Source organism: Ceratotherium simum, chromosome 39 (genome assembly GCF_057802395.1).
Source record: "Ceratotherium simum simum isolate JZ-2026a chromosome 39, ASM5780239v1, whole genome shotgun sequence".
In the NCBI taxonomy this organism is placed as follows: Eukaryota; Metazoa; Chordata; class Mammalia; order Perissodactyla; family Rhinocerotidae; genus Ceratotherium; species Ceratotherium simum.
In genome coordinates this window covers 10,142,594-10,168,554 of record NC_141938.1, presented here as the reverse complement: position 1 = coordinate 10,168,554, position 25,961 = coordinate 10,142,594, and the positions used below count along the sequence as shown (strand labels likewise).

At 48.6% G+C, this 25,961-nt stretch overlaps 1 protein-coding gene across 1 annotated transcript in view; it reads right to left on the bottom strand.

Annotated features, from left to right (window-relative positions):
* Positions 1–25,961, bottom strand: part of ARHGEF18 (Rho/Rac guanine nucleotide exchange factor 18) — an 85,280-nt gene that overhangs the window by 38,138 nt on the left and 21,181 nt on the right. The window contains exons 8-10 of the mRNA XM_004443511.3: positions 25,384–25,461; positions 24,301–24,403; positions 24,040–24,181 (exon numbers count right to left, since the gene is read on the bottom strand). Of these exons, the coding sequence (XP_004443568.3) occupies positions 24,040–24,181; positions 24,301–24,403; positions 25,384–25,461 (323 nt within the window). The remainder of the gene's footprint in view (positions 1–24,039; positions 24,182–24,300; positions 24,404–25,383; positions 25,462–25,961) is intronic.

The window sequence follows — 25,961 nt, the reverse complement described above, 5'->3', positions numbered from 1 at the left end:
CTCCCGCCCCGACAGAACCTGTCTCTGTCCCTGTCCTGGGCACCCCGAGAGCTGACCTCTCCCAGCCCACTCTTCTCCTTGGGTCTCTGTGGGACTTGCGACTCTGGCTGACTTCACAAGGACAGCCCTCCTCCATATGGTGCCCACAGACAACCCCATCCTCAGGACCTGGGCAGACACGCCTGCCCCCGGCCCCAGCGGGTGGGCTCTCCTGGCAGGTTTTAATGTTCTGTGTCCACAAGAAGGCCACACTACTTGCCTGGACTCAGAGTTACGGGTCTTGCCACCTGTGGCTTGTCAGGGGAAAAATGAGGGCGGGCCAGTGGTGTTCCCATCTCTAACCCCAAAGAGCAGGACCTGATCTCCCCTCAGGCTCCTCCAGCTGCAGAATTCTCTGGGTTACCTGTCTTTGAGATCCAGAAGGTTCTTTAGAACCTTTCAACACTGCTAGGTGACCCATGATAAAAAAAAGTTTTGAGAGCATACTAAGAAAAAATTGGGGATCTGTGGTGAGAAACAAGTCTCCATGAAATCCATTTGAACCTACTTTTCCTTCTGGAAAAGTCTAAGAGTCAGGGATGCTTCGTGGTACAAAACATACGTGTTGCTAACCGGAAACATTAATGTAAGAATTTGTCCTGGCAGAAGCAGTCCATTCTGTCCCAGTGTTCCCTCAAGCAGTCTAGCAGCATTCCTGTGACATGACGTGTAGAAAAATATTACTCTGATTTTATGTAAGGGGGAAACTGAGGTTGAGACAGGAGAGTCAGGCAGAGAGCTAGATTTTAGTGCCCAAGTCACTAGATGTCAAGTATCTGGTATACTGCCTAGAAGTGAATTCTCATTGTTATTAATATGTTATTAATAAACTTTCACTTCAACAGGTTTTTTTGGGGGCGGGGTCTGCTGGCTTAATCATTCCATTGAATTAAGGCATTTTTCTAAATTAATGTCTAACGCTAAGATGGCATTTCTCTAAATTATTCTTATTTAATAAAGATAAGAACTAACTAAGGCAAACTGCTATAGGTGAGTCATCTCAGGGAGAAAAAGAAAAAACAACAAAAAACAAAGCAGAACATTCTTGGGCATAAATCCAGCCAGCTGCATATTACAGTCCTGAAGCACAAATGTGGTATAAACTCTTCACCTGCAAAGATTCCTGGCTGATAAGAAATGGTCCTCGTGAAACACTGATAAGAGCACACAGAAAAATGTCACCTATGTCACTGTTACCTGAATTCAATCCCTTTGAATTAAGAGTACAATAGTGAACTTGAAATTTTTAAAAAGGAAAAATTAAAATGAAATGAAAATTAACCAATATTCTTCCCACCACTTACAAATGTCTCTGTGCCCATCTTTGTTTGCATGGGTGTATATTTTTATGTTATAATCACAGTGAACATTTCACATTTTTCACAAACATTTCACATTTTTCAAGTTGGTATGGTCTCTGTAAGTATCACTTTAATCATTTCCTTGTTGTCAGACATTTGCTGACACGAGTCTCAAAGAGACAGAATTATGGAGGCAAAGGTTAGAAATGCTTTATGGTTTTAGAGATGCACCCCTAAACTGCGATTATACCAATGAGTACAACCTTGTAGGAAAATACATATAAAGAAAGAAAATTCTGGAAGGTGATACCACAAAGTGACAACGAACTGTAGTGCATGGGATTATGGGTGTTTTCCCTCATTCTTCTATTTTCCAAATTTCTTGCAATGGTCGTAGGACTTTTATAATTAAAAAAAAAAAAAGTTAACATTAGGGGAAGCTGAGTGAGGGCTTATGGGAACTCTCTGCACAATCTTTTTTTAACTCTTCCGTAAGTCTAAAATTATTTCAAAATAAAAGTTTAAGAAAAAGCTCAAAGCAGATGGCAACAATTTTTGATGCCACCTAAATCAACACCATGTCAGTTTCCACGTGGCCTGCTGCTACTAGGTTACATAAGATGTACTTCAGTTTCTCTTCCCAAATGTGAGGTTGCAGAATTAGGAACGTTTGGTACATGAGAGTTCTCTTCCAAGACCTAGGTTTTGGAGTCAGGTGGAACTTGACTCCAGGGTGTTTGAATTTAACTCTGTCACCTGCTATTACTACCTCTGTGATCCTGGCCAATTAGTCCCGTTGAGATTGGTTAGCCGTCTGTGCAAAATAATAATTGGCATCTACCCCATGGGGCACGGGAGGATTAAATGAGAAAATAAATCTAAAGAGCCTAGGAACAGAGCAAAAGCGTCAACTGTTGGCTCCCTCAAGCCTGCCCCTACTACTCAAGCCCCTAACGAAAGAAAGACAACATCCTCCTGAAACCAGACACGACCAGAATACACGAGACCCTAAAACACTGGGAAGTGGCGGAATGGGGCTTAGCTCCTCCCACTGACCCCTGCGCTGTTCAGACAGTCCCAGCTTATGAAAGGGCCACGTTTCCCCCCAAAGCACAATCATTAAAAAAAGTTTACAAATCTGTTTAGAAAACTTAAAACACATCTCTCTGTGGGAATAATGGTGTCTGAGTGAGACCTATGCCTAGCCTGGAGGAGCCCAGGTGATCAAGGAGGTGGCGTGTTAGCAAATAATTACGGGACTTCCAGCAGTGGGAGTTGGGAGCGTTCCCTTCAAGGAGGAAGGCAAGTCATTTCGCCTTGGGGGGAGGTCATGGGTCATCTGCACTGGGTTTTGAAGGATGAGTAGGAGGTTGTCCTTGGACAAAAAGAGGCTCCAATTAAGGGCAGGGACACACGTGGGTCAGAGAGAAGACAGACCTGCAACTCGGAAGTGAAGGGGAAGGTGTGCCAGGAGGCCCAATCTGGGAGGTCCCTCCACTCACTAGCACAGGGAAAGACCCCCAGGAAACAAGTATTTGTGGAAACTCAAAAGAACTATCAACGTCCCCCCTCCTCCCTCTCTCTCCCTCGAATCCAAAGGATCAGATGGTCCCTCCCTCTTCTCCACGTTTCTAAATCCATCTCAGTCCTTGTACTGACAGTTCAGGGCAGTGTTAGGAACACAGACACTGGAGCCAGACCCCTCAGGTTCCAACCCCAGCCTATGAGATCCTGAGCCAGTGACCTAACCGCTCCCTGCCTCCATTTTCCCATCTGTAGAATGGGGATCATAGTAGCACCCTCTTCACACAGTGGCTGTGATGGATGGAGAACATTCTAGAATGGTGTCTGGCATGTGGTAAACATTAGTGGTGGCTATTTGTACTACTGCTTACTCTCTCCCCAGCTGCCAGAGTGATCCCATTAATACCCCAGCCAGGTAGATCACCCCCTGCTCAAGGCCCCCTGCGGCTCCCATTTCTCCCAGGAGCCCCTGCTTTCCTGCGGCCTACAACACGGGTCGGCAAAGTCTGGCCCCCAGGCCAAATCCAGCACCTGATTTTGTACAGCCCACGAGCCAAGAACGGGTTTTAGATTTTTAAAAGGTTGTAGGGGGGAAAAAAAAAGGAAGGAAGAAAATGAATACGCGACAGAGACTGTAAATGACCCACAAAGCCTAACGTGTTTACTACGAGGCCTTTATAGACAGCCAGCCGGCCTCTGGCCTGCAAGGCCCTCCGCCATCTCTCCCCACTCTGGGCTCCAGCCACCCCGGCCTCCTCTATGTCCCTCAATCATGCAACTGCCCCTCTAGGACCCCTGTAGTCGCTGCTCCTTCTGCCTGTCCCCCGCCTCCTTCAGGCCCCCTTCTCAGGGAGGCCCTGGGAACACCCTGTTGAAAATATCACCCAGCCCAACACACACACACACACACACACACACACACACTCTTCCTCATTCCCTTCCTGGTTTTATTTTTCCCCTAGCACTCATTGCCATCTCGCATACTACATACAATCCGTGCTCATTATTTGCAATAGTTACGTCTACAAAGATGCCTCGAACACTGAATTAGCGAATATCAAGCCATTACTTCGAGAGGAAATCCGGGGTTGGGTTCCACAGGCCTCTGGTCATATTTTCATCAGCCCATCAATACATAGCCTTGTGTTACGTGTGCATCTGTTGAGATGCCTTATTTAATACACATCTTCGATTCATGAACATTGAACTCACGGCCGACAGTGCTTAACTCATCCTGAACGAAGCTGGTCTGACGTGCATTTTCTCCGCCAGGCGCATCTCAGCCTCCTTGTGCTTGGCAACGCCGGAGAGAGCTTCAGCACCACGCTCGGGGACCATTTTCAACAGTGGCGTCACCAACAAAAAGCACAAAAATGCAAAAAATGTGGCACTAAATATGCGCAGAAAGGACACTTGTTTACAGTACGAGCTAAAACAAGAAGGCTGAGTGTCGCCTTGTTTGACCTCAGCTGGGAGCGTGCGCGTCGGCGAATGACCGAGAAAGCACTGCAAGTGCTGATTTGGGGGTTACAGATAAATTCTATCCACTAGGTGAATCCTTAAATGGGAGTCCACAGACAATGAGGATCGACTGTATTGATGTTTATATAGAGCGGGGACTCCGTGGGGGTGGGGATCTCTGTGTTGTCATTGCTGGCACAGGGCCTGGTGCAGGGCGGACGCTCAACAAATATTTGCTGGAGGAAAGGAGAGAGGGAGGAGGGATGTCTGGAGGTACCTGGTCTGGGGTACGTCAGAGAAGAAACGAGGAGAAATGAAGCGGGCCAAGGGGCAGGAGGAGGGAACCCTTTGTGCATGAAGGCTCTGTCGTGGGCCTTAGGGGCCCTTGGAATTTATACTTCATCCTTGAAACTGAAGCCACAGACTTATGCACGAGGGTATTAGATCAGATTTGCCCCTGGAAACAGTGGCTGCACTGGGGGAGCAGACTGGAAGGGGCCGCAGGGGGATGTGGGGAGACAGCCGAGGAGGGCCTGGGGGTGGAAGGTGGGGGAACCGACACAGATGACCCAGGAAGGGCAGACTGGGGGCCAGGAGAGGGGAGAGGCAGCGAGTTCAACTTCGGATGGGAGTTGCCTAAGCTGCCCGTGAGGACTCGAGGTGACGGCAGGCGGCAGCTGGACACAGGAGTGTGGCACTCAGGAGAGAGGTCCAGACAAGGGATGGAGATCTGGGCATCAGGTGGTATCTTAAGTTAAGGAGGAGATCCCTCCTTAACTTAAGGAGGGCAGGGAGGGGGCTGTGCAGAGCTGGCTGGGAATGAACGGGATAAGACATGGAACCATCTGCCCTTGGGGTCTTGCTTGATTGTAAGTGATCCCAGAACAGCCTAATTGCATTCATTTTTTTGGGGGGGGGGATAGGAGAAGTGGGGAGGACTCCTATGTCACAACCACTGGCTCTAACTATTATTATTATTATCAACTGAAATCTCTAAGCTGTTTTCTCACAGGCTGTCACTCGGTCCTAATTCCCCATCCCATATTTACGTGGTTGCTTATTTAGACTGGTGGTTCTCATCTGGAGGTGATTCTGTCCCCCGGGGGACATGTGGCAATGCCTGGAAACAGTTTTGATCATTACTACGGGGTGGGTGCTCCTGGTATCAAGTGGCTCACTGCCAGGGCTGCTGCTCAATATCCTACAACTACAGGGTGGCCCCACCACAGAGAATGACCTGGCCCCAAACGTCCACAGGGCCGAGGCCAGGAAAGGACTTAGATCCAGGCACGGGAATCGAAATGTGCATTGTGCTGAAGCCCCCCTTGCTGGCTTCAGCCAACTGTTCCAGTCATGGAGATTTCTGGGCCCTGGCTCTACGACACTGAGGTGAAGGCCAGCCCTCCGTGTCACCTTCTGCTTTGATAAGCAAACCTTCCACATCTTTGTCTTTCTAAATTACATGGTAAACGACCAGTCAGGACGGCGCAGAGGATGGGAGCTGGGGCGTCTCCCTCTAGGTTGACACTGGTGCACTAATTAACGCCCTCTGAGAACTTTTTCATCCAACTAGTTGTGAGCTGGCTAAAGGAAGATCAGCTCAGAATTATCTTAACATCTCTGCGTGCTTCTTATCCTGCTCCCAAGAATATAGTGTGGGACCGATTTGATGCTTCCCATTTCCTCATGTTCCACTTCCTTCTCCTGGTCTACTGGACTAGATATTCGTCTGCCAGAAGAGGAAATGAGGTTGATGTGACACGATTTCTTCCTAGTGATTCATGCTGGCTTTAGGGCTCGTGACTGCAGTTATCTCTTTAATAATCCCACTCTTCAGGGTGACAGGCAGATGACAGCAAGTTGGCAGGTCTCCAGTTGGGGAATTCTCCAGAAGCCAATTCTTCTGCTTCCTTCCTAGGCCTGGAACCAGACTTACCAGATGCCAGCCTTCTGGTGGTATGCCTGGAGATGTCAGAGGTTGTGCAGATCTGAGACCTGCCTAAAGTCTTTCTTGCAAGACTTTATAGTATCAGATGCAACTAGTGTAGAGAACTCTTATGACTCAACGATTAAAAAACAATCTGATTAAAAAATGGGCAAAGGACTTGTATAAGACATTTCTCCAAAGAAGATATACAAATGACCAGTAAGCATGTGAAAAGATGCTCAACATCACTAATCATTAGGAAAATACACATCAAAACCACAATGAGATGCCACTTCACACCCACTAGGATGGCTATTACCAGCAAAATGGAAAATAACAAGTATTGATGAGTATGTAGAGAAACTGGAATCCTCCTGTATTGCTGGTGGGAATGTAAAATGGCGCCGGTGCTGTGGAAAAGTCTGGCAGGTCCTCAAAAAGCCAAACACAGAATTATCATATGATCCAGCAATTCCACTTCTGGGTGTAGACCCAAAAGAACGGAAAGCAGGGACTCAGATAGTTGTACACTCATGTTCATGCAGCAGGATTCACAACAGCCAAAAGGTGGAAACAACCTCAGCGTCCATCAATGGATAAATGGATAAATAAAACATGATATATCCACACACTGGAATATTCTTCAGCATTAAAAAGGAAGGAAATTCTGACACCTGCTACAACATGGATGAACCTTGAGGACATCATGCTGAGTGAAATAAGCCAGACACAAAAAGACAAATACTGTGTGATGCCCTCACAGGAGGTCCCTAGAGGAGTCACATCCATAGAGACAGAAAGTAGATGGTGGGGGCCCGGGGCTGTGGGAGGGGGATGGGAAGTCAGTGTTTCAGGGGGACAGAGTTTCTATTTGGGATGACGAACAAGTTCTGGAGATGGATGGTGGGCATGGGTGCACAACAATGTGAATGTACTTAATGCACTGAATTGTGCACTGAGAAGTAGTTAAAATGTCTTTTTTTTAAAGGTGTAACTAGTGCTGTAGCAGACTTGAACTTCAGAGTGGCTGCTCCTCAATCATTGTGGATTTAGACTTTCTCCCTCGAACCTGACTTCCCCCATGACAGAAGGGAAACACAAAACAGCACTTAAGAACTTCCTTCTGCTTTCTCTACTGACAGCTGTCCTGCGTGGCAGGACCCAGTAGCTTCATCAAGAGACTGGTTCCCACAGACCCCTCCGCAGGGCTCTACAAGTGGCCTGGAAGGTCCCTGCCTCTGCCTCGTAGCTCCCACTCCTCAAAACTCCCTTAGCAATTAACCAGGATGGTTAATGGAAATACGGGAACAAAATCCGCCCCATTTGTTGTTTTGAGTCATTCTGACAAACGAGTTTAACCATGACACAAGGCGCCAGGCGGAGGTGTCCCTGCAACTTTTTACCAAATCGTAAAAATCATTCCTAAAGGATGATATCAACCACCTGTGGAAATGGCCTTTCGACATGAGGCTGAAAAGAGGCAAATCCGGTCAGGAGGACAGAGATGTGACCTCAAGACTGGAAGGTGGCCGCTGAAAAAGAGAAGCATGGTGGTCCGCTTCATTATTAACGTAGCTGAGAGAGACCAAGGATGGGGCCAAGAAGGCCCTGCACCGCCCAGGCTGGTCCTAGACATTACCAGCTCCCCTTGGCTCGATTTCACACTATTTTCTGGTGTCAGGAAGGAGGCACCTTCAACATCTTCCACAGGTAGTTCAAGACCCTGAAAAAGCACATGTCTTGTGAATAAGTATTTCTTGTGATTCGGGGTACAAGGCCAGATGCTGAACTGTAGGGGCCCCAGGGAAACACTTCCACCCTGAGGCCTTGCCAGGCAGGGCAGTCAGCTTTCCTCTTTGGCATGTTTTAAACAGTTATGTTAATTCAATTGACTGTACAGAAATCAAAATGATGTGGCTGAAAAACATTTTAATGAAAACAAATGATTTTGAAAAGATGAATTCAGGTGTAGCTACTACACATCTGAAATCTTCTAGAAAAACCCAACTGTCCTTGTTATTATATTATAATTTTTGAGGAAGATTGGCCCTGAGCTAACATCCGTTCCCATCTTCCTCTACTTTATATGTGGGACACCGCCATAGCATGGCTTGATAAGCCGTGTGCAGGTCCGTGCCTGGGATCTGAACCAGCGAACCCCGGGCCGCTGAAGCTGAAAGTGCAAACTTAACCCCTACACCACCCAGCTGGCCCCTATCCTTATTATTAGTATTTTTAAAAAAACCTTTGAGGGAAATAAAGAGCAAATGTTATCAGAAGTGGCTGAAGGAGGGCAGAGGAAATCAAACACTTGCTCGAGGGTTTCTCCATCAGCAGCTAGAAAGCATTCTGTTAAAGGTGGAAGGCAGGAAAGAAAAACAGGCTTGTACAATGCTAGAAAAAACCTGTTCACTTTCAATGGCCTGGGAAATTATTCAAGGGCATTGCATTTCTGTAAAAAGACAACCGAAATGGTGTCAGGGCTCATGAGGTCATAGAAAGACTCCCCACGGAGAGTTTCCAGTGCAAACTCACACCTGCGAAGAACTCCTGTCCCCTTCACCTGTGCCCCTCACCAAATTTACAAGATCAGAGAGGTGGCCCCAGAAAAAGAATGGTAAAAATCACAAGCCTATTACAGAGGTTGGCAAACTATGGCCTGTGGGCCGGCCACCCGTGTTTGTAAATAAAGTTTTATTGGAACGAAGCCACGCCCACTTGTTTCCGGGTTGTCTTGCTTCTGAGTGCAGAGTAGCTGCGACAGAGGCTGCGGGGTCTGCAAAGTCTAAAATATTTCCTGTCTGGCTCTTTACAGAAATGATCCCTGGGCTACCGTATCTAATTGGTTTGTTCTAGAAAGGTGGGGGGCTACTCCCAACAATTAAAATGCACCCAGCAGGGCTCCTGTGGCCCGGGAAGCTCCCATTTTTAATCCCTGACACAAAGAAGGGAATGGAAGCAGCGAAGTGGATTAACTGTGTGAAGTAATTACTGAATTCCAGAGCCCTGAAATAGCCTAGGCCGGTAGCAAACAGGTACAAGGTTGGTTTCTGAGCATCTTAAGATCCCCACAATCCTCACTAAGAATCCCTGCTATAACTATTAATGCAAGTCAGCAACCAGCTCCTACATTAGGAAAATTCCAGAACCTTGCAAAGACCTTGATTAGTATTCCTTTTAGAACTGCAATGGTGTGAGCTTGAATATATTTTAATATATCTCATGTCTCAAGGTCAGGAAGAAAACAATTTCATGTATTATGCAAGCTAGGTGCAGGTGCAGACAGAACGTTTTTTTTCCTCTCTAAATCTACAAAACTTGTATTTGGTGACAGTGGTATTTTAACGCATGAGGAAGAACAGATTATATGAGTACAGGTGAATAGGCAAACATTTGACAGATTGCAATATCAGGCATCTATTTATACTTTACAGCAAATTATATTCACAGAGGATTCAGATTTAGATGCTTTTCAAGCAAGAAACTAGTGCTCCTTAAGATCTCTCTTTCCTTTCTTCACTTCTCAGGTTGCCAAGAGCGAGACCAAGTTCAACACTTACTTTAACTTATGAGTGAGACCAAGTTCAACACTTACTTTAATTTTAAAATATTTGAAAATAACTATATGTTGTAAAGAATTTAGGAAATGAACACTAATAACTTGTAAACTTGTTCTCATTTAGGAGTCACTAAATTGACTAATTGGTCCCCCCAGTTCATGTCCATCCAGAACCTCAGAATGCGGCCTTCTTTAGAAAGAGGGTCTTTGCAGATGTAATTAAGTTAAGGATTTCAAGATGAGATCACCCTGGATTTAGGGTGAGCCCTAGATCCAAAGACTGGTGTGTTTATAAGAGAAAGGAGAGGGAGATTTAGACAGAGAGAGAGACAAACATATATAGAGGAGACAAACACACACACACAAAGAGGAGAAGGCCAAGTGAATACAGAGGCAGAGACTGGAGTGATGTAGCCACAAGCTAAGGAACGCCTAGGGCCACCTTCTAGAAGCTGGAAGAGGCAAGGGAGGATTCTCCCCTAGAGCCTTCTGAAGGAGCAGACACCTTGATTTCAGACCTCTAGCCTCCAGAACTGTGAGATAATACGTTTCTGTTATTTTAAGCCACCCAGTTTGTAGTATTTTTGGCATAGCAAATTACTATATGGTCACGATCAAAATGAAACACACCATCTAAGGGTCCGTGCTACAGAAGAGTCCCAGAAGCCCCCACCTTTAGGCCCATCTAAAAGGTGAACATTCCAGACCAATGGAAACCTACGCCAGTTTTTAAAATCTCCAGAGACAGAGATGCTCAGTATTTGGTTAGTTTTACCATCTGGAAGGAACTTCAGATTTCAACTCTGTCTCTGCTAATTTTACTGTACAATTCACTACGTATTCATGGGAGAGTATAGGTAGGACCCAGATGCGGAGGCAGCGGCGGAGAAGCCCCCCAAACAAGGAGCCAACCGTCTCACCAGAGACAGGACCGGAAACCAGTCAACACCCAGCAGAGGAAACTCAGTCAGGTCAACTGAGTGAAACAGGACACTGGCCCCGGGGCAGCCCTCGCACACCTGTGGCGTGGCTCACGTCACTATTCCTTTAACGCTCGTGTTGTTACAGATTAAAAATAGCTAGATTCAGGCTACAGCGCGGATGAACCTTGAAAACATTATGCTAAGCGAAAGAAGCCAGATGCAAAAGGCCACATATTGTAGGATTCCATTTGTGTGAAATGTCCAGAATAGGCAAACCTAGACAGACAGGAAGTAGATTTGTGTTTGCCAGAGTCTTGGGGATGGCGAAATGGGGAGTGACTGCTAATGGGTACATGATTTCCTTTTGGGGTGATGAGAATGTTCTGGAATTAGACAGCGGTGATGGTTGCACAACCCTGTGAATATATTAAAAAATCACTGAATCGTACACTTTAAAATAGTGAATGTCATGATATGTGAATTATACTATCCAAATTTTAAAAAGCAGCAGAATGGGAGTCAGCCCGGGGGTGTAGTGGTTAAGTTTGGCGCACTCGGCTTTGGTGGCCTGGGTTCGTGGGTTTGGATCCCAGGCACGGACCTACACCACTCATCAGCCACGCTGTGGCAGCGACCCACACACAAAATAGAGGAAGACTGGCACAGATGTTAGCTCAGGGCAAATCTTCCTCAGGAAAAAAATAAAGAAATAAAAAAATAAATTAAAAAAGAGCTAAGTTGTGTTCACTGTTGCAACCCTAGTACCTGGTACACAGCAGGGGCCTGGTAATAGTCTGTTGAATGAATGAATGAACACACCCAGAAATGCTGAGCACTCCACACGCAGAACAACCCTATGAAATAGGAGTGTTGTTATGCTTCTAATTCTATAGACAGGAAACTGAGGATCAGAGAGCTTAAGTATCATCTCCAATACCAGAAAAGCAGACCTGAGGTCCCTGCTACCTGTTCACAGGGTTCACGTGTGTACGTGTATGTGTGTGTAGATGGCCACGGATTAGGTTTGAGAAGAGGGAATGATAGTGGCCTGCTGGAGGCGGGTGGAATCCTGAGTAAAGCCTGGAGTGTTAGAAGCTTCCACGGTGGAAGGAAGGGCTGGACTGGGAGGTCAGGCGGGGCAGATGGGGGTGGGGGGGGCACTCCCAAGTCAAATGAGAAGTTTGAGCTGTCAAGCAGGGGAGATGAAAACTGCGTGGTGGATGAGCTTCCTATAGCAGCTGTGATGAATGACCACAACACACACTTATTCTCCTACAGTTCTGGAGGTCAGGAGTCTAAAATGGGTTGGCGGGGCTGTGATCCTTCTGGAGTCTCTAGGGGAGAATGCATTTCTTCACCTTTTCCAGCAACTAGAGGCCGCCTGCATTCTTCGGCTCATGGCCCCTTCCTCCGTCTTCAAAGCCAGCAGCGTAGCATCTTCTGACCTCTCTCTTTGACTCTGCTTCCCTCACCACATCTCCTTCTCTGACCCGGACCCTCCTGCCTCCCTCTCATAAGGGCTCTTGTGATGACACTGGGTCCACCCGGATAATCCAGGATCATCTCCTCATCTCCACATCCTTAACTTAATCACACCTGCAAAGTCCCCTTTGCCATGTAAGGTCATATTTGCAGTTCTCAGGGGTTAGGATGTGGGCATATCTGGCGGTGGTGGGGAGAGGGGGCATTATTCTACCTACCACTCCACTTATGACGTTTTCACAAGACCAATGTGGTGGGAGAAGCCGGCTATAAATTACAAACAGAGGAGAGACGCAGTTGTCCCTTGGATCTCCGAAGCCACGACCCTCCACGCATACCTTGCTTGGGGGGCGTGGGCGGGGAGACAAGGGTGGCTGATACCTGCTGGAAACGGAGAGAAAAGCCCCAGAACTTAATGCGGACATGGAAACAGCTGGGCTTACAGGAGTCAGAACCCTGAGGCATCGCCTCTGGTTACATAAGCGCATTAACCAGATCACCACTCTACTGTCAGATTTACTTGGTTTTCATTTCTGATGGGTTTCGCGTCACTTGGCTGCCAGGTTCTCTGCCTCTCTTCCTCCCTCCACCACCAACCTGACTGCCTTCTAAACATTATCCCCTATCCTTCTGCTCCACCGCCACTCCATCCTCAAGTGCTACAAGCTCAGGGTCCCCGAGAGTCTCTGAAGGGCCACTCTTCTCTGTTCTTGAACCCTGAAGGGCCTTGGGAAGCGGTGGAGGTGGGAGGGAAGAGACCTCTGATCCGAGGACAGGGAACACAGCACTCCCCTTTCCAGTGCAGGATAAACTTGAGAGGGGTCCAAACCGGTCACGCCAACGAACGTCGGCATCTGCTAGCTGCAGGGTGCCCATGCTGCGTAAGGAAGAGCTCCACTAGCTGATGATCTCAGGTGCGATCATCTACCCGGTCACCCCCCTCACACTCTCTCCCACACTCTCAACCGAGCCCTGACACATCCACCTTTGAATAGATCTGAAGTCTGTCCTCTTTCCACACTGTCCTTGTTAAGATCCAGTTCATCACCCTACGGGCCTCCCTGTCTCCAGCCTCCCCTGCTCTCGGCCACTCTCCACCCACTGATGGAAACAGCCAGAAAGTCCTCTACGGTAACACCCCGGCCTATAAAATACCCATTTCAGCTCTACCTGATGAACAGTATGTTGTTCCCTGACTCTGAGCCTTCGCATGTGCTATTCCCCCTCTGCCAACAGCTGCTGAGGCTTGGCCCAACCAACACCCCTCAGGAGAGAGACCACTCTCCTGCCTGTGCCTGGGCTACATCCACGGGGCAATTCTGACCCCACATCTCTGCCTCAACCCCTGTCACAACAGATGGCACAGAGGACTTCGTGACCATCTCCCGTGTGGCACGACTCGGGTCTAGAACTGACTTTAGGAAAACAGGAATCTATTGGTGTCAATAATTCAGCCCTGTGCCCTTTATGTTGGTGAGCCGTTCCCTTTTTCTTTAGGGTTCTGTTATCTTTACCCGTCGGCCTTCTGGCTTCCCAGTCTCAAATCATTTCTTACAATTCTGCCCCATGCCCATAACCATTTCCACTGTGCTTCCAGTTTTCGTCCCGTCTCTCTCTCTTATTTAACAGCTTGATTGAGATGGAATTTACATACAATTCACCCTTTTAAAGTGTACAATTTGATGGCTTTTAGTATATTCAGAGTCACGCATCTATCACCACAAGCAATTTGAGAAGTTTTCATTACCCCAAAAGGAAACCCTGCACCCCTTAGCTGTCACTCCCCATCTCCCCCTCCTTCCAGCCCCAGGCCACCACTAATCCACTTTATGTCTCTATGGATTGGCCTGTTCTGGATATTTCACACAAACGGAATCAGACGATATGTGGTCTTTTGGGACTGGTTTCTTTCACTCAGCATAATGTTTTCAAGGCTCATCCATGCTGTAGTGTGTGTCAATGCTCTATTCCTTTTTGTGGATGAATTATATTCCATTGTATGGATGGACCACATTTTATTTTTCCATTCATCAGCATGGCCATTTGGGTTGTTTTCACATTTTGGCTATTATGAATAATGCTGCTTTGAACACGGGTGTACCAGTTTTTGTGCAGACCTATGTTTTCATTTCTCTTGGGCACATACCTAGGAGCGGAATTGCTGGATCCTATGGCACTTCTATGTCTGATTTTTTGAGGACCTGCTGGACTGTTTTCCACAGCGGCTGCACCATTCTACATTCCCATCAGCAGTGTACAAGGGTCTCAATTTTTCCATCTTCCCATCTCTCTTTAAATTCTTTGATTAGGAGACTCCAGGTGAACAGTGCAAAGGGTCACAAGGACCCTCCATCAATCACCACATCCTAACATTTTATGAGCACCACAGAGCTGATTCCCTTACTGCTTTGGATGCTCAAGGATGCACAGATTTTTGCTCTGCATTGAGTCTGGTCCACCACTATGCATTTCACTCTTGCGAGGGGACTACTGAGTACGCTAACCCCTACTGTGGATGACTTGGCGATTTATTATTCTTTTTAAATTCAATTTCACCCTGCAAATTAATCTCAGCAAATCAGTTATCCATAAACAGCGCATAACCGTCCTTGTGTGCAGGATCATGCTGGATTCCCACCACATAATCTGCTGTGGTCCTTTCCCCCCTCTACCCCACATGGCGATAGAGGGGGCACCGCTTACAGCACCTCCCTCTTTTGCCTTTCTCTCCTCCTGAAACCCATCCTTAAGAACAACCAGCTGATGATATGTTCTGGAATTAGATAGTGGTGACAGTTGCATAACTCCGTGAATGTGCTAAATACCAGTGAATGGCACATTTTAAAAGAGTGAATTTTATGGTATGTGAATTATATCTCAATAAAGTTGCTATATTTAAAAAAAGAGTAGCATAAGTTTAAAATGTAACCACTCACACTGTGTTAAATGTATACTTAAACTTTTAGAATATTTTGTTTCAAGATATGATTGTAAATCAGTGTGCGCAGTCATGCCTCACTTAATGACCGGGGACAGGTTTTGAGAAATGTCGTTAGGCGATTTCGGCGTCGTGCGAACATCATAGAACGTACTTACAAACCTAGACGGTACAGCCTACTACACACCTAGGCTATATGGTACTAATCTTATGGGACCACCCTCGGATATGCAGTCACTGACAAAATTTGCTACTTTGAACATAACCAATTGTTAACTTTATACTCAGTTGAAACTTGAATCTATCTAGGAACAAAAACAGAGAAGCAAGCCGGCGGAATTCGGTTTACACCCAACAGCGACTTGAACAAAAATGAGCACACTGCAGGGGGCCTTGCACTGAGGCGTCCCAGAGGATATTATTTTAATCAGTTTGCCCTCTCCCCCGTCAGCCACATTCCTCCTCCAAAAAATGCCTACTGGCAGCCCCAGAGCTGTGATTGGAATTGTTTTGCACCTGGAGAGAGGGTTTTCAAAACACAGCAGCGCTTCACCAATTTCAGGGGAAAAGCAAAGATTATCTAACAAATAAAGAAACAAAGACTGGTTGGACTTCATAAAGGTCTCTGGGCTCTAAATTATTTAAGAGAGCTGAGATGAAAATATTTTAAAAGTCACAGATGGAATCTAAAAAAATGGAAACAGGACTCAGAATGAATGAGGAAGAATGAAGGAGAACTTGACATAAGGAGCAGAAATATGCTAAACATGTGGTAGGTAAACACCCAGGGAGGCACAGCTGGTGACCACAGCCCGAGTCCCAGTGGCTGGTGACAAGGACAACGGCCTGCAGCCAGGCGTAATTGCTACTGTGTGACAAGAATGAAACTTACACCAGAGCTTATGCCAGCAACAATGTATGTGGGGCTTCAACTTTCAAGGCAGGGGCATTCTCAGTCAACTTAAGAAAAAAAAGAATCACAGAATTGCTTTTCCATTTCTCTAATGTATGCCATTTAAAAGTGAAATTAGCTATACAAAAGCAAAACAAATTACGTTTACAAGAATGACATTTATGATGCCTTCTGGCTGTATGCTCTTCCTCGCTTTAGAACAACTTTTTCCCCAAAAGGGCTTGACCCATAGAAATAGCAAGTTATTGATACAATGTAAACTCTGACTCAGTCCACACAACAACTCAGATGCTCAGATTTTCCAGACTCCTCGAATCCCCAACCAATCCTTATTCCCAGTTTAAAGATGGGGAGACTGAGGCTTAGCAAGGTTTCGTGGCTAACGTATGGTGGAAACTGGGACCAGAACCCAGATCTGACTTGTCAGTCTAGCCTGTGCTTCTGACACTTCTCCATACAGCTCCAGGATTAATCATTCACTCAGATACCTGCAAAATCATCCCAAATCGTCCTCAGTCATTGGCTGTTCACGCTGCCCTGAACTCTCTCTAGTCAACAAGAAGAGAAGAGCCTTTTAAAGCTCCTGGCTGGAGTTCCACGCTCCCTGAAGGAGGCAAAGTGGGGAATGCTGTGCCCTTCACTTCCATGGTAAAACTTCAAGAAACTTTTGACCCTCTGGGCCAGCCACCGCTTCTACGGCTTCCATCTCAACAGAGCAACAGGTTGAAAAGACGGGGAAGACGGCAAAGGCACCGTGCAAGGACCACGGGCCCCTCATTCCTGCCTGCAGTGCACCACGTAAATTCTTCCACAAGAAGGAAACTGGAGGGAGGGGTCAGGAAGACCCAAAGCGCACACACTTCGTAGGATTTTGTGGCCCGAACATCCATCCAGTGGCAGGAAGGACAGTCTGCCCCAGGGAGGGAGAGCTCCTCGGGGGTCTGATGGACGCCGGTGCTGGTTATTGTTATGGTTATAAGTGCATCCCTGGTCCTGCCCCAGGCGCGACCTGGAGCCAGGGGACCTTTCTCACCTGAACCGGGGGAGGCTGCACCGCCCAAAGGCTGGGGCTCGCATGGGGCGGGCGGGCATCGTCTGCACCCCTGCATTCGCCAAACGGAGCCCACCCGCACCGAAGCGGCCGCCTGAGCTGCACGACCCGCCGCCAGCCTGGAGGAGGCCACAGGGTCCGGCCTGAGGCCGACGCCGCGCCGGGGGTCGCGCGCCCGAGGCCGCCCCGGGGGCCCGACGGCGCCTTCCCGGGGGCCGAGGCCTCCCTCCCGAGCCCCGTGCTCCTCGGGCCCTCCCTGCCGCCCTCACCTCGGCCCGGTCCGCCGCAGGGCGCTCGCCGCCTCCACCACCGCTGCTGCCCAGCCTCCCCGAATCCACCACCGCCCCCAGCGCGGAGCCGGAAGCGGGAAGCCGCGCCGCTGAGCTGCGCATGCGCATCCCCGCCCCAAGGCGGGTCAGAGGGTGTGGGCGCGGAAGGGGCGGGGCTTCGGGGCCCGGTCGCTCCCAGGAACCGCGGACTTTGCTTCAGGCTGAGCCTGGAGCGGCGGGGAGGGGTTGTCCGCTCGTCCTTGTAGGAGTGCGCGGACGGAAGTGGGAGGGTACTTGCGATGAGGGTGAGGGCGATCCTTGAGGGGCGGGCCAGCAGGGCTGGGGGCGCCTAGTGGGGGAATCCTGAGGGGAGATCAGCGGGGCTGGGGGGCGTTTTGTTGGGTCAGCGGGGGCCTGGGTGATTAGCGGGGCTGGAGGCGGCTTCAGGGAGGATCCTGAGGGGAGATCGGCAGGGCTGGGGGGCGCCTAGAGGTGTTCCCGAGGAGAGATCAACGGGGTTGGGGGCGTTTTGTGGGGTCAATGTGATTGGGGGGCCTACGTAATTAGTGGGACTACTGGGGGAGGACAGAGGGTCTGGGGGGTGTCAGGGGTGCCTGGAGGGGGAGTCAGCGGGCACCTGGGGACCTCCAAGGGGGGCAAGTCCGGGGGCGAGAAGTCTGAGAGGGGATGCAAGAGATGGAGAGAACAGGTCTGTCACCTGTGAAGAAGGGGCAGCGTAGTTCACAGGAAGCATAGATCGTAAGGAGGTAGACTACAAGTCTGGAAATAATAGGTCATATACTTCTCAGGTGGTCCCAGACACCCCAACATAGGTACCACCAGATACCCCATACACATACCAGATATCCAGGCAGGTGCCATCAGATACTCAAAACATGCTTTCAGGCACCCAAATATAAGTCAGACACCCTACCTAGGTCTATTAGATACCTTGTAACTATTCAGAATCTGAAAAACATGCCAAATATCCCGAAAGTACCAGACACCTTCACTCAGGAGCCATCAGATACCCCCAAATAGGCTTTCAGACACCCATAAACATATCAGAGACCCTACACAGGAACTTGTAGACACTTCCCCAAAACACATACCAGATATCCCCAATACAGGTGCTATCAGATACCCCCAAACAGGTGTTCAGAGTCTGAAACACATGCCAGACACCTACATGCAGGTGTTCTCAGACACCTGTAGACAATACCAGATACCTCCCCCAGTGCCAGCCCCGGCTCAGGTGCTATCAGACATCCCAGCCCTGAGGCTGCTTGTTCAATCCAGGTCCCCTACAGGTGGGGCAGTTGGGCAGTAACCAGGTAACCAAGAGAGGAGCCAAGCACCTCTCACTCAAGGTTCAAGATGCTCTACCAGGCCAAGATCTCTCCAAACCCACCTCACTTCAAAACACCCACAATCTGTGGTCGAGAGCCCTTAGTTCAGAAACTGGGTGGCGCAGTCCCCAAGGGATCTATCTTCAGTCTAAGTCCAGTTCATGGTCAAGAGAGGAAGCACGTCCAGGGAACTGGAGGTTCCGGAAGTACAAAGACATGCTTCATCAGACACCCCATCCTAACTGAGGTCAGAAGCTCTGACACAGGGCCTTTTGAGGTCTCAATGGATCGGTAAATGTTCACTCTCTGAACTGCTATGACTTTTGGACTCTATTCCAAAGGCAATGGGGAGGCATTCAAGATTTTAAGCAGGAAAAGTGGCATGATCCTTATTTCTATAGCCACCTTGGTTATAGAAACCTTCAGGTTGACACAATTCTCCCCTAAATGTAGAAACCAACTTTCTCAAGGAGCCTGGCAGGAAGGAGAGGTATCTCTTGTCTTTCTTTTATCCATCCAACCATTCTGCATTTATTGAGTCCTTATTATGGGCCAGGGATTCTGCTAAGAGCTAAGGAGACACAGGGGGCTTAAGCCTATGGCAGAGTTTCTCAGTTTCAGCACTATTGACAATTGGTGCTGGATAATTATCTGTCTTGTGCATTGAAGATTGTTGAAGAGCATCCCTGGCCTCTACCCACTAGATGTCAGTGTACCCCCAGTCCTGACAACCAAAAATGTCTCCAGACATTGCCAAATGTCCCTTGTGGGGCAAAATGGCCCTGAGCTGACAGCAGTTGGCCTAAGAGACACTCAGACACTTCCTGACACAGTCACCTAATGCAGGCTTCCTGGGGGAGGTGGACCTGCTCTTTGTCTTGATGGATGAGTAAGAGTTAGGTGGCAGAGGGAGTTCCAGGAACAGCTCTGAATGAGCAAGGAGCAGCTGATGTGCATGGGCAGCCACGAGACTTCAGGGTGGCTGGGCCGTGGAGTCTGGGTGGTGTAGTCGCGGGAGAGAAGGGTGGAGGAGTAGGCGGGGTCAGACCACGAAGGGCAAGGCTGGGAACAGGATTGTCTGGAATGGTGTTCCATCGGTGGGGCTGGTCTCTGGGAAAGCATCGCAGTCTTACCCTGGAGACCCACCTTCCATAATTACCTGGAGAGTGACTCATTCCTTGCTCTGTTGAACTTACTGTGGGAGGCACTTTCCTCTAGGGGACAGACAGTAACCTCTGGCTCTGAATACCTCCAATGGTAGGTAGGCTTGTGGTGCCTGCTCTCAGGCTGTTGGGAGTGAGACGCAGCTGTTCTGGTCCCACCTGCCTCCTTAGACGGGTGTGGGGGCTGCGGTCAAAGCCCAGGGTTAAGGTCTGTGATTTAGATGCTAGCTTTGCTCAACAACAAAGACAAATAATGGTGATGATAGACGCTACCATTGCCCATAGGTACCAGGCACCATGCTGAGCGCTACCATATCATTTCTTTTACGCAAACTCAAATCTTCCTTGATCTCCAAGGATGGTCCTGAAAATCCAATGAAGTCTCCAGGAGGAGGAGCTTGATTCCCACCATCCTGAGAGTAGGCTGGATCGAGTGACTCCCTTCCAAAGGATAGAGCAGAGAAAGGGAAAAACAGTAACCTGGCAGATGTTACCTTAACCAGGTGATGAAGGTTAACATCCCCAGGGATATCATGTGAATGGCACTTACCCCCTGATGTGATGAGGCAAGAAGGTTCCCCCAACCCATAACCCCTGTCTAATTATGAGAAAACACCAGACAAACCCGGACTGGGAGACATCGTACAAGACACTTGGCTAATACTTCTTAAAACCGTCAAAGTCATGAACAATAAGAAGAGACTAAAACCATCACAGACCAGAGAGACTGAGGTGACTGGGTGATTAAAGATAATGTAGCATCCTGAATTGGATCCTGGAACAGAAAGAGAATCCTAATAAAAAAAAAAACCTCAAAACTGGTGAAAGCTGAATAAAATCTGTAGCTTGGTTAATAATACCGTACCAATGTTGGTTCCTGAGTTGTGACAAATGTACTGTGGTCATATAAGATGTTAACATGAGGGGAAAGCAGGTGAAAAATATAAAGGAATTCTCTCTGCTTTCTTTGGACTTTTCTGTAAATCTAAAATTAGAAGTTTAGGGAAGAAAAGGGGTTCCCCAGCCCCCAGAGGGGTAGGAGGACTTAGTCTCTTGTGCCAAGATGGCACGAAGACTCCTTAGATAGTTATCTACTCTAGATTTAGGTATAATGCCAAAATGTACCAAAATATTCCAGCTACAAGTTACAAGTGTGGTCTTTTTGAAGTTTGACCTTTTGGTCTGCTATAATGTTAAAATCTCTAAGTAGGTGTTAGTTTCTCTAGAGTATATTTTTAGCGTTGATTTTTCCTGTAACAAAACAGGATGTTAAGTTATCTTTCCTGCCTGTCTTGCATTGTATTCTAGACTTGGTTACTCACTGGTTTATGCCACCCACGGAAAGCAATCAATAACAGTTTTATGCTTATACCAAAGAATCCAATCTGATCCTTAATATCTGGTATTTTGCCAGTAAGTCCACTGATAAGAGATTATTCGAAGCCAGTCACAGAATTTGAAAATAAACTCTAGTCTCTCAGTAGCTATTTTAGGCTTTTCATAGAAACCAAGGACACATTGCAAAGCATTTTTGCAAATACGAATGCTTATATTCGATCCAAGAACAATACATTTTCGCTTGGTTTAGAATTACCGGTAGCTTATTTTAAACCAAAGGAAAAACAACTGAGCACGAGTTTGCTGTCTTTAGAGCAGGTTGTGAAGATAGGGCAGAAAGGTGTTTTCATTTCCCCGTAATTTTAAATATTATTGTGCAGAGCTATTATTAATGCCATTTTTGGGGAAAACCTTACACACTGCCCCAAATACTGACAATAAGCGCATCAAACAACAAAGCATCTTTGATATATTAAACTTTTGCTCTTCGTGTATCTGTCATTTAGTGTTCTTTTGAAATAGAAAGTTTTGCCTTTGGTACAACTAAAAAAAAAAGTTTATTTTCTTAAAAAAGCAAGTGGCATGATGTGGTAGTGGGTTGGTGATCAGGGGCTCAGGCTCTGAGTTCGAATCCTGACTGTGTGACGTTGGGCAAGAACTTAACTCCTTTGGGCCTCAGTTTCCTCATCTGTAAGAGGGTTGAGTACCAGCACCTATCTTCTAGAGTTGTTCTGAGACTTACTGAGGAAATCCGTTTAAAGTACATGGGTGTTTGTGCTCAGTACAGTAATGTTACCCATTCTTCTTATTATTTGTGCAAAGTCTTATATGATTGCAGAGTGATGTCCAGGAAATTAGTCCCTGTTGGAACTCTGGTCTTTTAAGGTCATATTTGTAAGGGGTTTATTGATCCTCTGGCTATGGTAAGTCACTTTCCTGGGTTTTCCTTGCTGCTAGGTAAGCTAGCTCAGAGATCGACACACTTTTTCTGTAAAGGGTCATGCAGTAAATATTTTGAGCTTCGCAGATTATGTTGCAAAGTACTCAACTCTGTCTTGGTAGCGTGAAAGCAGCCATTCATTTGTGTACTGTCTGTGGCTCGGTTCTGGATCCTTCCTTCTGCCAACCTCCCACCTGCCCCTTGAACCTGGTGCCTGAGATGGGGCTCCAGGGGTTTGATCCTGGCCCTCCAGGAAGGCCCCTCGTATCCAGCAGACCTCAGCCCCCCAAGAGGAGGACAAGAAGTCAGCAGAAACAGGAAGTCACCTGCTGCTTAAAACGACTTCAAGACGCTGAAGTCAGCAGTGCACTGAAGACTTTCCCAAGCCCAGACCAGCTTGGCTGAAGACAGCTTACGCGTCAGAAAGCGGGCTGGAGATTGATAGAGAGAAAGCTCAAAACGGGACAGCCCTGACAACAGCAGCCACCAGCAGGACACCCACAGCCAGCAAGACGGTGCTCCGGAAAGAGGGAAGAATGAAGCAGAAGGAAAAAGGCTCACGTGTGGAACCAGTAAAGCCAAGAAACGCAAAACCTGAGGATCAGGTCACCTGGAGTCACCTGCCCTGTGGGTGGAGGTGTGGTTCTTACTGCACGGCCCACCCTAGGGCCTGTTCTCCTTCTCACCAGCCCATCGATTCTCACCCAGGACAAGCCTGCCCCCCAGGGGACATGTGGCCACGTCTGGAGACATTTTTGGTTGTCACGACTCATGGGAGGGATGCTACTGGCATCTAGCAGGTGGAGGCCAGGGATGTTGCTCAGCATCCTCCAATGCACGGAACAGCCCCCACAACAGAGAATCACCGGGCCCCTAATATCAATAGTGCCACGGTCTCGAGGAACCCTGCACGAGCCCAATTCCCGCCTGCCGCAGTCTACAGTCTGAATTCTCGCTGTGAACTGCACACACAACTTTTCTAACATGCAGTTGCTGATGCCTCCTCTCCGTCCCCTATGAAGTGGGGCTCTGTTTTCAAAAAGGCAAAATTCTAAATCCCAGAAAAGGCCGGAGCCATCTCCCTCTAGGGCCTCTGGCACCCAATACTCCTTCCTGAGCAGACACCCTTGCTATTATTCCCTGGAGAGCCCTAGGATGCAGGAAGCTGCCTGGTATGGGGTGAATTGTGTCCCTTCCACCCAAATTCATATGTTGCAGTCCTAGTGCCCCCAGTCCCTTGGAAGGTGGCCTTATTTGGGAACAGAGTCATTGCAGATGTAATTAGCTCAGATGAGGTGATACTGTGGTGGTAGGGAGCCAATACCATATGCCTGGTGTCTTTATAAAAAGGGGGAATTGGGGCATAGACACGCGCACACACAGGGACAATATCACGTGAGGACTGGAGTTCTGCTGCCACAAGCCAAGGAACCACAAGAAGCCAGGGGAGAGGCCTGGCATGGACCCTTCCTGGTGCTTTCAGTGGGAGCCTGGCCCTACAGACACCTTGATCTTGGACTTCTCCAACATTTCGAGACAATGCATTTCTGTTGTTTAAGGCACCCAGATTGTGGTACTTTGTTATGCAGCCTTAGCTAACGAATACACTGCCCGAGTCTGGATTTTTGCAATGACAAAAGCCGAGAGTTAGAGGTATTTTTTCGGGCCCGGAGCTAATTAAATGGGCCCTGCCTTAGAGAGCAATCCCTCGTGCTCTCCGAAGTCGAAGTGAGCCCTCACTTGGCAAGGGTGAAATGGGACAAGGATGCAAAGAGCGAAGGAGGCTGTGAGAGTGATTTCAAGGAAGTAAAGGAGAGAAGGTGGCCACCATCCTGGGTGACGGACTGGGCCACCAGACTTACCAGAGCTCAGAAAGGGCTTGCCGCACAGGGGGCAGCTGGATTGGCCAGAGAAGGTTCCATGTGCCAGCTGGTGCCCATTGACACATTCCTTCCTATCTCGAGCATCCTGGCCCTTGTCCTTTGGAGGCACTGGGCTCTTCCCCTGTGTGGGATGGAGGTGGGCCTTAGAATGCTCTGTGCATCCAGACACCTCGAATCACTGGGCTCCGGGGCCAGGGGCACCCTGACAAGCTGGGGAAGGCAGAGGGGGTCTTCCCTGACCTTCTCCTTCTGCCTGGTGACTCGACTGCGGAGGGAGCTCAGTCTGCGCTTCACCCGCGTGCTCCTGTTACTTCTCTCGATCTTGCAGGCTCCATCTTCGCTCCTAAGGGGTGGGAAGATCGATGAGGGGGGGGCAGCAGGCCCAGAGGGCCATTCAGAGCCAGTCCTGCGGGTCGCTCCTGCGATCCACCTGGAATCTGTCTCCCAGTTTCATCCCTGCTATGGTCCCTAAATCTCTCCCTCACTTATTCACTCAACAAACACTTACAGAGGTTTGCAAAGTTCCAGGAACCTCAGGGACCGGGTTTGCAGAGGAGAATTCGACATGGTCTCATGCTTGAGGTCCCTTGATGGGCCCAGGCTGGAAATCTTGGCTCTATCCATCTCTGCCTCCTCCCTCTGATTCACCACCCACAGTCTAATCAGCCTATAAATCTTGCCCATTCTTCCTGTGGGATAACTCTCAAATCCTGCTCCCTTCTCCCCTACAACACTCCAGCCTCAGATCACTGTCATGCCTCTCCTGGATTACATACTGGCATACTCTCACTTAATAAATACTTATTCAGTCAGTCAAAATACAAACCCTGCAAAATCTATTCCCCAGAGGGAGATTCTACACCTCCAGTCTGTGCCCCGTGGCCGCCCCCCAGCCCTGTCTGTGCTCACCATCATCAGTCACCAGAAAGCTGGGCCCCTTAGCTTTACAGAGGTGATCTGGCCTCTGCTGACTTCCCTCCTTCCAGCCCCACCCTGACACCATTACTAGGCTTTGCAGTTCCCCTGCAGGGCATCTTTTTCTTTCCCCCATCCTCATCTCCGCATATTGGTGAACTCCTACTCTTCCATAGGAACCCAGCTCAAGCTGTCACCTCCACCAGGAAGTCTTCCTCTGTCCTCCTAGGGTGTATGAGAAGACCTTGCCACCCCTACCCTTGCCCTGGTGGTTCCAGTGAAAGGATGGGGGCCCCAGCTCCTGCTCTCAGCACAGGGCCAGGTACAGAGGTCCACCGGGAAACGCTTGTGCAAATCCAGGGCCACCCCCGCCCACAACTCCCCCCTGCGGCAGCTCTGTGCACTTACTCGGACAGGAACTCAAACCAGGTGAGGCTCGACGGGGCTCCTCCTGGGCTGACAGACAGGCGAGCCCTCTGCCGGGCCCTGCAGGATTGGAAGGGACAGACACCTGGGTCAGCAGCTCCTCCTCTCCTAGCTGCCCCCTCTCCTGACTCTCTCTCTCAGGATTTTTGTGGACAGGTGTGCACCTGGTGCCACGTCGGAGAGCCCACCGTTTCTGCATGTGGACTTGTAGACGTGGTCACTGTGGCAGGCTGCCCAGCAGAGGGCGCTAACACGTCTTGATTGAACCAAGTCAGCACGTCAGGAAGATTTTCTAACAGAGGGAGTGTCTTGGGAAACAGGTACCTTTTCTTATTTGTACAGAGGTACTCCACGGGCTAGTGGCAACTCGATCCCCAGCTCGTGTCCCCTGTCCTTCCCACACCAGTTCCTCCTCCCACCTTTCCTACCTCTGTTTTTCTCTTATTTCTTCCTGTCTTCCCCACACCTGTCCCCCATACCTGACCAACTCCTATACCTGTCCACCCCCACACCTGTCCACCCCCACACCTGTCCACTCCAACATCTGTCCACCTCCACAT